The sequence below is a fragment of the Festucalex cinctus genome, chromosome 10 (assembly GCF_051991245.1).
Source record: "Festucalex cinctus isolate MCC-2025b chromosome 10, RoL_Fcin_1.0, whole genome shotgun sequence".
Taxonomy (NCBI): Eukaryota; Metazoa; Chordata; class Actinopteri; order Syngnathiformes; family Syngnathidae; genus Festucalex; species Festucalex cinctus.
Window position 1 is genome coordinate 17,748,793 of NC_135420.1, and position 13,651 is coordinate 17,762,443.

General features: G+C 40.5%; 1 protein-coding gene across 2 annotated transcripts in view; it reads left to right on the top strand.

The window, feature by feature from the left end:
* Positions 1–663: 663 nt before the first annotated feature.
* The window catches only part of faf1 (Fas (TNFRSF6) associated factor 1), a 64,137-nt gene continuing 51,149 nt past the window's right edge, over positions 664–13,651 (top strand). The window contains exons 1-7 of one of the 2 annotated variants that reach the window (XM_077534703.1): positions 664–771; positions 849–977; positions 1,662–1,730; positions 2,932–2,978; positions 5,810–6,075; positions 6,163–6,254; positions 7,682–7,773. In XM_077534703.1, the coding sequence (XP_077390829.1) occupies positions 918–977; positions 1,662–1,730; positions 2,932–2,978; positions 5,810–6,075; positions 6,163–6,254; positions 7,682–7,773 (626 nt within the window). In that variant the 5' untranslated portion in view covers positions 664–771; positions 849–917. Of the gene's footprint in view, positions 978–1,661; positions 1,731–2,931; positions 2,979–5,809; positions 6,076–6,162; positions 6,255–7,681; positions 7,774–13,651 lie in introns of both variants that reach the window. The other variant, XM_077534702.1, reaches the window with a different exon arrangement.

The window sequence follows — 13,651 nt, forward strand, 5'->3', positions numbered from 1 at the left end:
GCTAACTTGAATCATGGGTAAAAGTCAGAATATTCACGAAAAAGCCATATTATAATAGCTGCACAATGTCAGAAGAGCAAAATATAAGCGCTGATGAGTTGTCAGAGAGAAGAATTAGTATTATACATGATACAACATGCGAGATTCTCAAATGTGGCACTGTGAGGAGGATGCGCCAACCACTCGATCACCATACCGCCCCCTATCAAAAGTATTTTATTTTAATATCAGTGGTTCTCAGAATGTGGTACACGGGGTGCGTCTAGTTGTATACGAAGGAATCCCTGAATTAAATGTTCAAACTGTATAATGGTAGGCTACAGTGGTTAAACTCAATCTTTAATACGAATTTCTGTCATCAGCAGGTGGCTGTAGAATGTCAAAAATTGGTGCACGCTTTTGCTGGATGAAAACGGGTTATATTTTTCTGATTTATTCTACCAACGCAATATTAATCACAATACCATGAATAGTTCAGTTTACATTAGTGGGGGCAAATAGAAGATACTGTAATTATTGTTTTTCAACTCCACCTTCTTGCTGTTGTTAATGTTCATTTTGTGCATGATAATGGACAATGGCTTACAGTGAATCGTGTATCAATCAGTGATTCAGAATCGAACAATAACTTTGGTGTCTTTACAGCCCTGCAGTGTATCACATCCCATGCTATGTTGCAGCATTTGTTGCTGGTTTACGGCAGTTGCCGTAAAGCGTCGAATTGTAACGTTACTTTGCAGAATGACTGCCTGAAGCTGCTGTTCCATCCCAGTTAAGCTCAATAGTTTCTTGTCGCACGCTTCCAAACGGGTCCTCTCGTCTAAGTCGAGTATTTTATTCACATTCAGTATCCTCCTGCGCTGCGGGGAAGCGACGAGAGCCCGCGGAAGAAGCGTTGCTTTTAGCCAGTCATCGCCATGGCCTCCGACAGCGGCGACGGCAACCTGAACAGGGAGATGATCCTGGCGGACTTTCAGGTGTGTCTACCCAAACGACGCGTGCCCGAGTGTGCTTGTGTCCATGTGCGGTGCTGTCCACCCGAGAGGCTTCATTGACGGCTCTCCCGGGCCGGGGGGGTCTTTGCTTTCTGCGGCTAACACAACGAGCTAACCAACTGACAGCTTGCTAACTGAATGCTGTTGTTAGCATGGAGCTCTCGCTGGCTCTCGTCAACAACAATCGAGCGAAATGTGCTCGCCCAAATACTCTGACCAAGTGACTTCATGTGGCTTTGTACGAGTTAGCTTGGCCAGTAATTTTCTTTGGACTAAAAGTGGAGCTGTGTTACCTCCTCATAGCTCTTAACTGTTGACATATTGACCCCCGTCACACTCCCAACATCACAATGAAAATATTCGAACAGAATGAGTCCCTTTGAAGGGAGACTGGGGTTGCCGCATATGTCACAACGAGTCAAATACAATAGTACGATAACAATGCATCAAATTGCTGTTTGGAAAACGTTTAAAGCACGGTTGTTCAAATCACCTATCTGCTTTAGAAATATAAATGTGACGCTTTTATTTTACATAATATTAGTGTAAAGGTGAAACAAACAGTGTTTTCCTCTCTTATAATAGAATAACAGAGCTATAAAATGGAGGCTATATATTAACCCATGAAGTGTCACTCATTCGCCTGTTTTTCCCCCCTACTCACAGGCCTGCACTGGAATCGACAACATTGCAGAGGCAATCACCCTGTTAGAGCTTAATAACTGGGATTTAGTGGTAAGTTCATTATCCGTAGGCTTGGCTGTTTGACCCCCGGGTCTCAGTCACCACTTGACAACAAAAGTCGACTACAGAATAACCTTCGATACAAGATTATTATATTATGATTATTTTAGTTGATAAAGCATTCAGACATTTGAGGTGTTCTGAAATCATCTGCCTTTCCAGGGTTTGGACAACTCACTCTGAGATAGAATGGCACTCGCTAGAGTGAAGATATGCCATGCCAAGGCTGTACTAAAGATGCCACAAAGTGGTATTGGCAAACTGTCAAACCTGGTTGTATCAAACTAATTTGTCACATACCGTACTTGTGGACCTAAGATGTTTATTATGTTGATTCACCACTCCATGTTCTGTAGATAACCTCACCTAAAACATGATTTCCTTGGTGGAGGTTAAAACAAACAACAATCTTAGTTGGGAAAACATTTTGGAAGCACTCTGTGTATATTTATCCCAAAGCTGGCAGGAGTTGAAAGTGGGCAGCATTGTGACAGCACAGAGTCCAGCTTGCACATGCGCTGCACCTGTGAAAGTGATGACTTGCACTTTTTATAAACACTTGACAAAACAAATGTGCTTTTGTGGGTTGTAGTGGGGGAAGGGTTGGATGTATTTTTGTTATTGTACTCACAAAGAAGTTTAAAAGCAGAGCTAACATTGCGATAGCCACGCAGACCCTGATGCCGCTCTTTTGTAAACACAAGACGACACAGTAAAAATCAACAAGTTCATTTATTACTTTCCAAACCACATCTGCATTTTCTCACTCGTCTGTCTCAGTGCTAAATATTTGTGCCTGGCTCATTCATCATAGGAATGTTAGAGGTTAAATCTAAAGTTTCCCCTTAAGTTAAGCCCTGTCAAAACTGCAGTGGAACCTAGAGTCGAACTATGTGATTGTATGACTCATGAAGTGAGCAGACTTGATTTGGTTACTTGTTATGCAACACCAACAAGCGTCGACTGGCTTTTATTTTGCCTTTTGTTGCAGTGATGCACAGTGAGAGTTTCGGTCCCATTCTGTTCAATTGTCCTCAAACAAAGGCTCATCTAAGCGAGCTAAATCTGTTATGTTCTTCTAATTTCTCTTATTACATTGCACAAACTGTGATGATGAAAATGATAAAACATGATTTAATTAGGGTATTGGTGACAAACATAAACATAAACATAAACATCTTTATCATTACAGGCAGCCATCAATGGAGTGATACCACAGGAGAATGGCATCTTGCAAAGGTAAGAAGCCATATTCTACACAGTCACTGTCAGAAGAGAACAGCATCAGATAAGCTACTGCTACATGACTGCGTGCACACTTGGCCACATACTGTTATTGTCGTCTCAAAGGCTGCACAGTTGAGCATGAAATCAGCCTTGTCACGGAGAGATGCTCCAGACATATTTGCTCAGTTGCTCAGGGCGTGGGCGTGTGAGGCACTGAAGGATAATAAGTGACATGGTGAATATGCGTCATCGTGCTGACACACAGTAGTAACTTAACATCTTCCAAGAAAAATAAGGTTTAGCATGTTTGCTTATATCGAGTCCGGGCTTCCTGGGTGGAGTTGGCATGTTCTCCCTGTGCCTGCGTGGGTCTTTTCCGGGCACCCCGGCCTCCTCCCACATTCCAAAGACATGCAGGGCAGGTTAATTGGGCGCTCCGAATTGTCCTTAGGTGTGCTTGTGTGTGTGGATGGTTGTTCGTCTCTGTGTGCCCTGCGATTGGTTGGCAACCAGTCCAGCGTGTCCCCTGCCTACTGCCCAGAGCCAGCTGAGATAGGCGCCAGCAGCCCCCGCGACCCTTGTGAGGAATAAGCGGTCAAGAAGATGGATGGATGGATGTTTGCTTATATCGAGTCCGGGCTTCCTGGGTGGAGTTGGCATGTTCTCCCTGTGCCTGCGTGGGTCTTTTCCGGGCACCCCGGCCTCCTCCCACATTCCAAAGACATGCATGGCAGGTTAATTGGGCGCTCCGAATTGTCCTTAGGTGTGCTTGTGTGTGTGGATGGTTGTTCGTCTCTGTGTGCCCTGCGATTGGCTGGCAACCAGTTCAGGGTGCCCCCCGCCTACTGCCCAAAGCCAGCTGAGATAGGCTCCAGTACCAGATGGATGGATGTTTGCTTATGTTTTTTACAGTCGTATGTAACTGGACATAACTTAAAAAAATAAAATAAAATAGACAACATTTGGAGTAAAGCTTTACTGGTACAACTTGATGACTTCTTTTTAATGATCATAATCCTCCAATTGGATTAGTATAATTTTTCTGTGTCCATGATGAGATCCATCCATCCATCCATCCATCCATCCATCCATCTTCTGAACCGCTTGCTCCTCACTAGGGTCGCTGGGGGTGCTGCAGCCTATCCCAGCTGGCAACTCAATGACTACTCACTGATACCAAGTACCGATACTAGTACAGTAGTTTTGATACATCACATTTTCCCCCAAAAAACATTGACAAAAAATGTTAAAGACAGACCTTTATTTCCAAAAATTGCATTCAATTTTCTATTCTAATATCTAGTTCCAGACACAAGCAGACACAAGATGGCTCGTGATAGTGTTATCAGCCAACGTCAAGAGTACCGCTATCTTGAAATAAGGCCTGATACCAAGACGTGGTATCGGTACTTGCCCATCCCTACTCAAAATAGATATTACTATGCAGAAGGCAACCTGAAAACACTTATTATTTCGGAACACCAACCTCTTGTTTGCTCAAATTTACAATAATTATCCCATAGGAAATAAATACATTTTATTCGGGTTAATTAATGCGTAGTATGTGTTTTATACAAAAAGGTAGTTGTTAAACAACCCTGTATGAATTTACCAAACACATTTTGAATATATTTCCCTTTCCTTTACCTGTCACAATAAATTTAAAATGAACTTGCTCTGTATTGCACAATGCCCTTTTCAAGGACACTTTAATCTAAGACTGGCATTGCGCACAGTTTCCAAAAAAAAAAAAAAAAAAAAAGATTCTTTTGTACCCTTCACACTCCATCTACGGTTAGCTGACACTCATGAAAGCACAAAGCCCAATTGAACCCACTCGGTCCTATTGCATTGTGTTGTATTCACAGCTCTCGTGTGTATGCATGTGCTGCAGCGTGGTTCAGGCCCCCGGGCCTTGGGATTATTGCTGGTCTTTCTAAAGGGACTCAACTGCCGTGAAAGGATGCTGACTGGCAGTGTGACCAGCAAGCAGCGCATTTACTTAAGTGGCTGGCACTGGAAGGAGCGCGACAACCATTGGCCAGTTCACAAACTCGGAAGTAACTTGAAGTGGAGCCAGTTGGTGGCTACACAAGTGCTCCTGTTTCACAATACACTTCTTTTCCCATGTATCCTCTTCTGTAAGATGGTTGGGAAAAAGCCGGCAAAACCTCGATGGGAGAGTTTGTCTGTGATGGACACGCTCACTTGCTATTACAGTATTCCCATTTGGGATCTCCTTGAACTCCATCAAACGTTGTTTGGGGATTAGCGATAGACAGATTATCGGCCAGGCTGATTATCGGTGCCGATATTTGGCATTTTGACAAATATCTGCATCTGCCTTTTTACAAATCCGAAGGCTGATAAATTTGGTATCTCACTGAGCGGTGTATACTTGCGAACGTAAGCAAGGGTTTTCATCAGTAGATGTTATTTACAGTAGAACATTTTAGAGAACTATTTACAGTACTTGCTTAGTTTTTAACACATGCTGATACCCTTAGAAACCTGCAAGTTTTGTTGTAATTTTTAAACAAATCTGTCTATTCTTTATATGTTTAAAATTAAAAGGAAATGTTTTATTTTGACGCAAATATTTTCTCTTTTACTGCAAAATGAATATCGACTTGAAATAATGGTTATCGGCCTCCTTGACTACTATTGATATCAGTATCGGCCCTGGAAAAAACATATCGGTCTAGCACTATTTTAGATGGAGAGACGTTAACCCAGTGTAATAAAACTCAAATTGATTCTTGTATTTAATGGAGTAACTCATATCTATTGAGTCCCCCCACGCCCCCTGTATCTCATGACGGTCTGTTTAACCCCTGTGACAGTAACTTTCCAAGTGACACCAGCCTGCCCAGCATGTACGGACCTCCCAGCCAACCAGAAGCTGCCGATGTAGTAGCTGAAAGCGCAGTTCCTTCGCAGTCCTCTTTGTCTTCGTCCCCTTCTCCGTTGTCTTCCTTGGCTTCCACGTTTTGCCCCAGCGCACCTTCCTCCCGACACATCATAGAGCGCCTGCCTCGGATGCTCAACTTTCGGGTGGAATACCGGCAACGCACTGTTGAGCTGGTGCTGGAGGAAGGCAGCACAGTCGGTGAGTAGCAGCACGACTATACTGCATGCTTACGTATGTTTATGAGTAAGAGAGATTGTGACAATTTTTTATTTTTTTTGTCCCCAGGTGAAATCAAACAAATTCTTGAGACTGAGCTTGGAGTTCCTGTCTCCAAAATGCAGCTGAAAGGATGGAAGAGTGGCGATGTGTCCGATAGTGTAAGTTTAGACCTGCTATTGAAAAAAATCCTGAGGGGCTAGGCACTAATCAAAATTAATTTGTCAAATGATTATTTTTTTTTATTTTTTATTTTTCTTAAAGCATGTCACGCATATGTGCACTGTTGTTCACTCTTAAGTACATGGTTATGGACTGTTCCAGTTTGCAAAAGCAAACTCAGGTTTACCATCTTAGCGATTTGGTCACCGAAGTTTTCTGACCACCTGCACAATTCTCCATGAGAAAAGAGTGTGAGAAAAGATATTATTTTAAGGTTATATTGCCCAGCGCTGAATACATCTAAACAAAATGACAAATCATTGCCAACTATTTTAGCTTTTTTTTTTTTTCCACGTCTTACTTTTAAAAACGAGACTTGATTATATGTTTCAAAAACTAAATTGGAACCATATATTACAATTTCGAAGTATGCTCCCCTTCCTGTCAGCTAGTGTTCACTCGCTTTCTCAAATTAAAAAAAAAAAAAAAAACTATAGCGAAAATGTCCTTCGTTTTTGTCTTTGGTAATTTAATACATAAGCCTTTGTGGTTGATTTTAACGTTATTTTATTTCCATATTGACTGGAATAAGGATGTTTGAATGTGTATCGCACAGAATTAACGTCATCTAGCAGCAGCCAAAAGAAAAACACTTTTACATGACGTCAATCCTCGGCAATTTTGCATATTTGACTTTTGGCTCCAGCCTCATCTGCTTTTCATTCAATTCAGCTGAAACGCAACGCTAAGTAAGAAGTGCATTACTTTTTTATTTTACCATGGTCTTTTTATAAAATCTTGCCCACAAATAATATACTTTTTTTTTTTTTTATAATACAAACCTATTGTGATGGAAATGTATCACGCTTTTGAAAACAAATAGTTTTTAGAAGAAAAACGCTTTATTTCCGAGACCCCAGCCAGCTTGCTGGACTATTTTCCTCTCGTCCAACGCCGAACCAGAACTGGTCTCACCGAACGCTGTCAGGGGTAAGTCAGTGCTGATCGCACACACGGGAGGTGAGGATCAAATTGAGATTCATGTTAAAAAAGCTGAACGATCCCTTTAATATAGTGTCCTTGGATTAATTTAATATATTCACTTTGGATTAAATTTAATGAACTCAGAATTAATAAAACTTTATATATTTGCTTTGGATTAACGTAATTAATTTAATTCATTCACTTTGGATTAATTTATTTTAATCGTGTGTTACCACTTGATGCAAACTTATTAAGTTGGTCGACAATTCTCTGTTTAGAGTGCAACTAAAACGAATAAAAACTAACAGAGCTACCCTGAAAACTAATTAAAATTAAAAAATAAATAAATAAATAAACTCAAAATTAAATACAAACTGTCATGTAAAATGTCCAATCTATAATAGCCCTGTAATCTACATACATGGTGTTTTCTCTGCTTCAGACGGTGCTACGAAGTTTACACCTGCCAAGGAACGTCAGCCTGTATGTCCTGACCCCCGACATTGCCCCTACCGCCAGCACCAGCAAAAACAGGTATTTGATTGATATTTTTTTATTTTTTTATTTTTTGCTTTATGTCCTTCAATCATCCTTGCGCTACACATCTGGCATGACATGGAGCAGTGTAGTGGCAAAGAAAGTGCAGCAGGTGGCAGTCTATGACTACCAGTAGAGGGCTTCAGCAAGCCAGTTTAAATATCACTAGTCTGTTAAAGAGACATTTGACCAACGGTTCCTTTCATTTCCTCTCATTCCTTGTGACATTTTGAGAGGAACGTCTCCGGCTGCAATATCGTGTGTAAATAATAGTTTTATTTCCTTTCTTTATATAATCCCACCTGACATTGTTGCTCAGGAAAGTGTGTCTATATGTATAAAATATATCTCACATTATTTTTTTTACTAGTCTACTCCATTTTATAACAGCACTTGTGGTGCTTGAGATTTTGTGGGATTGCTCCATTAATCCAGCGCTGGCCCATTCGCCTCATCGAATGCCCGGCAGCATTAACAACCTTTCCCTCGAAAATGTCACGCACCTTGATGTAAAGCCACATACACGTACAGCCAGTAATACAATCACTGTTGGCAGGTGAACGCGTGATTGTCCTTTCATGAGTGTCAGGTAAACATCTAGTGCAGAATATCTACCCTTTAGTTCACACTAATTAAAGGATAAGAAGAGCTTTATTGGATTGTAAAACGTTCTAAGGTGATTTCTGGAAAGCATGACTTTGGAAGTGAGATTGCCGTTATAATAATAACTTTAAAATGTCTTGTTTGGTTGATCAAAATTATTTATTAATGTTATAGCGATAGAGTAGTAGACCTTTATTTATCAGACTCCTCTACTACAAAAAATATTGATATTGCTAAAAGTATTACTGCATGGTAACCTGCGTAATTACATAACGGTTTAATTTTTTTCGAGGATTATACTTTTTGATGCTTTACTGTGTTATTGTCTTGGAAATTTGGGAGTTCTTACCCAACAAAACCATGCAAAACACATCACACAATACATACTGACAATGTCATTTCATACTTAATGTAGTGTAACACAAATGCAAAGAGTAATAAACATATATTGAGTGTTTTACAACTGACCACAAATGCTATATAAAGCTAAAAGAAAGCTCTCTTTAAACCTCTACATTTACTTTGGGTTGACAGCTATCAGAGCGTCATTTTACAGTTTGGACTTGGACTGCTAGTTAAAGCTAAGTGGCCGTCATCACCCCAAGTGGTCCCTCACCCTCGTGTGCGTCTGCCTCTTGTCATCATCTCACTCCTTTGCTCACCGCTGTGTCTTTTTAGCAGCACCCTTGCCTTTTCGCCAAGTGTCATCGATATCATTTTAGGTGTCGGGAGCTCATTATCCTCTGTCAGCTATTGTGCTGCAGGACAGTTGGGGCAGAATATAAAAGGGTGCACCCCCCCTGAGCACGCACGTGTTTGTGTATAAATTTGTACTCAAATAATGACACTTCTGTCATACTGCAGGAGGATAGGTGACTGATTACAGCAAAGGGGTGGGGGTCGTACCCTGCTGTGGGACGAGACAAGCTGTTGGCTCACAATAAAAATAAACTACTCACACATTTATATATCCAGTACACACAACTTGTGTGCAGTGAGAGCGCCTCAACCGAAAGTTTGAAAATACCGGTATACCTCTTTACTTCAATAGCCTACAACTTGGCAGCATAATATAGTGCAATTGCACACTTTGTGCAAATACATGAACCACATTAAGATGAACCGTTTCACGAGCACAACCCCCAATTATTATTATTATTATTATTTTTTTTTTTTTTCAGTAATATTTTCTTTGCAGCCCCGTTAGTCTAAATATGGTATTCTGGTGAAATAAGAGTTAAGCAGAAAAATCCTGCCGTTTTTATCCATCTAAGGGGTGGCCATTTTGCCACTTGCTGTCGACTGAAGATGACATCACAGTTGCTCAGGTAGCAACCAATCACAGTGCAGCTTCAGAAAACAGGTGAGCTGTAATTGGTCGCTGCCTGAGCCCTGAGCAACATTGATGTCATCTTCAGTCCACAGCCAGTGGCAAAATGGCCGCCCGCTGAGACGATAAAAAAAAAAAAACGGCTGGATTTTGCTGCTAAACTCATATTCCACAAATGTAATATTAACCACAATGTCATGTTTAGACTAGTGAGGTTACATATAACTTATTATTGTCAAGCAATGTTAAAGGTTGACTTCAACGTCAAGAAATGTTTAAGGTTGACGAAACTTTGCTGTTTTCTAAAATCGTAACCAATTTCATCTGGTTAAATATTCAGGTCCATAATGTACCCACCAAATTATAGCTTCATTTTTTTCTTTTGCTGACTAGAAATTCTGTTTCACAACGCAATGTCTTTGGCTCACGCACTGCACACGTCTAAACCAAACGAGCTGATTAAACAGTGCTGCAGTGTCATTACGACCCTGCTGAGTAAACTCTTAGTTCTCTTTGTTTGATTAGAAATAAATCTGAAGGCTTTTTGGAGATTCTGTGAGCACATATCCATCTCCGCTAGTTATTTAGTTAGCGATATGCTAAGCTGTTGGCATCACATGGTTGAAGCGTGCGCTCCGTGGCCATGTCGGTGAATAAGAGCGGGTGTCGAGGAGGAGCTCATCTCTTGCATAAATGATGAAGGCCTGATAAATATTTCAAGTGGAGCCTCTTTGCTTTCCTCTCTGTTTATTCTGAGCTCAAACTCACCTGGAGGCTGTTTGCCAAAGAATTGTTATTTTCATTTGACCTGGCAAAGAAATTTTGAATAGCAAAAGTGATTAATTAGGATTTGTGGTGTTTTATTGCACATGCAGTTGATGCACAGATGCTATCGAGGGACAGCTAGCAGGCCAGGTAAAAGCCTGGAGGAACATATTTAACAGTGAGCATGCTATTTCGCGACACGATGGTCGAGCAAAACACAACAGAGCCTGAATGGGTGCGCAACCTGCTTCTTTGTTGTGGATGCAAAAATTGGAGGCGGTAAGAAGATCTTTGTGACCTCCTCTTTAGTGGAGTTTGGTTTGTTTTTGACTGAAGTGAAAACTCAAATGCATTGTTTGCACGTGCCAGTGGATGGGAGGTTGGGAAGGATGCATTTGCCACATTGTGTGTATGGGTATTTGTACTTTATATGCACATGCCACATTGTGTGCGTGCATGTGTTTGGCAGTGCAAGTTTAATAAGGTCTAGAGTCTGCTCTGTGCCATGGGGACTCGCAGCTCTCTGAGATGGGCTTACCTCAGAATGAAACCAATCTGTTTAGCCCGCTCTTCTCCCCCCGCTAACTGCTCCATTTTCTCTGTCTATAAAGTTAAATGACATTTTCCTCCCGGCACCCTTATGCCATGTCAAGTACCTTCAGACGCCGCCAGTCATCCTAGAATGTCACGGGAGTGTATGTGTTCAGTAAGAAGGAAGCCTCTAAAGGCAGAAGCAAACATTTAGGCATCCATATTACAACCTTGTGGTGAATGCAGCAGGGATTAGGAATGGGCATTTGAAGAAATGGATCATTTTGTAATACTGATTTCAAAGGTCATGCATTTAACAGAACTTTCTTCACAATTAAATGTTTTATTCAAGAAGAAATTGTATTCCAACAAGTAGTGATGTCACGATAACGGCAATATCGTGATATCGCGATATTAAGGCTGCCACAATATTTTGTCGTCGTCATGTCACAATATTAAAAGCAGAACATCTGTGAAAAAAGTCAGGTTGATTTCCATTTGTGCAGTTCTAGAACCCTCTGGTGGCATGTATTATTTTTTTTTAGTGCAGTTTAATTTTCACAAGGCATGTTTTGGCCCTTCTATGTTTAAAATCCACGCTAATGGTCAGATGGAGAGGCCCATAATATGCTTATGAACCGAGTCAATATGTGGAGGAACTCAATATGTGCTTGCATAAGCAAGTAAGTGCATTAATAAGTGTTATTAGGGATTGGAGGTTGTTTATATGCATTGCTGTAATGTACAAAAGCACAACAAAGTAACAACAAAGTAACTTAACCTACTGATTCTTGAGGAACTCACTTCAGAATAAAGTTGCTTGAAGACCTGGCAACTAGGAAATATAAAGTCATGACTACAAATACTACTTTAATCAAATTTTACATGATCGTCAAATTTCTCAAGGATGAAAAAATGAATTCATCCCAATGTTGATATTTAAGTTCGCACCTGGTGTGACAAGCAGCTGGCACCAGTAGAGAGAAGGGAAATGACGCGAAAATGAGTCACTGCAAATGGTGTTCCATTTATATGTTTGATATTTGAAGTGACTATATTTGTACCATAGAACACAATGCGTGAGCTAAATCTCGAACAGAACTCCACCCGGGCAAACACCAAATGGCTCGTCAGTCTGCCATCGATGCTTGGTAAGATGTTCCCTCTTTGCTGGAAGGACAGAGTAACACTTCCAGTCAGTTTACCCTCGATCTCTGTCTATTTAGAAGTGGAGTTGCCTGCCAGCAGTATCTCAGGATTGTGTCCAAACATAATCACGATATTAGCTCGATCCTTATTTATGTGTCCCTACCCCGTAGCAGTTATGCTTACTCACTTGCTCCCCCTCTTGCTGTTAGACACACAACTCTCTCTCATCCTTCTGCGCAATCCAATTACATATGCATCCATCCTTCCCACTCAACACATTTCCAATCTTCCCTGGTTAGCTACAACAAACATTACATTTACATATTGATTCCGTAGTTTTAGTCAATGTAAATATGCTGTCATTACAGTAAATTTGAGCTTCTGTTAGCATAAGCTCGTCCAGATCTGCTCAGATTAAGAGTGTGATTGCATAATTAATGTGTATGCTACATATTAATTCCCCATCCTTCTCTTTCTCCCAAGTCTTCCTCTCTCCTTGGGTTCTGAGCCCTGATTAAGTGTCTGCCTCGGCCCTTAAGCCTCCCATTGATATTCAGTCGCACAGACCCAGCGTTTGCTCAAAACGCTACTTAACCTCACAGCTTATTGTAAATGAAGCTTCCAAAAGTTGATTCCTTACCGCCTCTTCCTTCACGTGAGGCATACAAAGTGTCTGCTTTTGCATTGTGGCTACTACTTCAGGGCCTCCGTAAATCATTTACAAAAAATGTACACCTATAGGCTGAACTGAATAAATTGTACACCTTCATGTGGTAAATACTCACATCTTACATTGTCCTGAATGTAGTCTTAGACCAGACATTTTTTTTTTTTTTACTGCAAAGCTTTGGTAATGGTTGAAGAATATCTTAAAAGAAAAACAAATTTGGATCTCCACTTAAATTAGAAGATTCTTCCTTAGACAATGCTGCATGCGTTCACAAAGGTTTTTATTATTATTATTATCAGTATTATTATTATTATTATTATTATTATTATTATTACTATTACTATTATTATTATTATTGTTGTTGTTGTTGTTGTTGTTAATAAAAAACTTTTACGATTATTGTTGTTAAAAAAAATTGAAAAATTTGCTATGTGAGGCTGGAACGGATTAATGATATTTCCGTTCATTTCAATGGGGAAAGATGATTCGATCAAGGAAAATAATTAAACTCAAAGCCAAGGCACCACTGTACTTGAAATAGTTGCAATAAAAATTGGTGCCCCATTCATGTTTTGTGAACTATTTTACGTCAATTTTTAGACTTTAGGTTAAGGGTGAGATAATTTCTCTTCTCTCCGTGGTTCGTTTCATTATAGCTGGATGTGATCAAATCAGCTGATTGAAGGACTCCATGCTGTTACTGTGTAGGTGCAATAACCTGCTGTGCTGAGTGAAGCTCTGGCCAGGCTTGTTTGGACATAACCTGTGAAGTGGGTGATGAGCCCCCAGAGGCAGCAGTATATCACATATGAACATGTCCTAGCTTG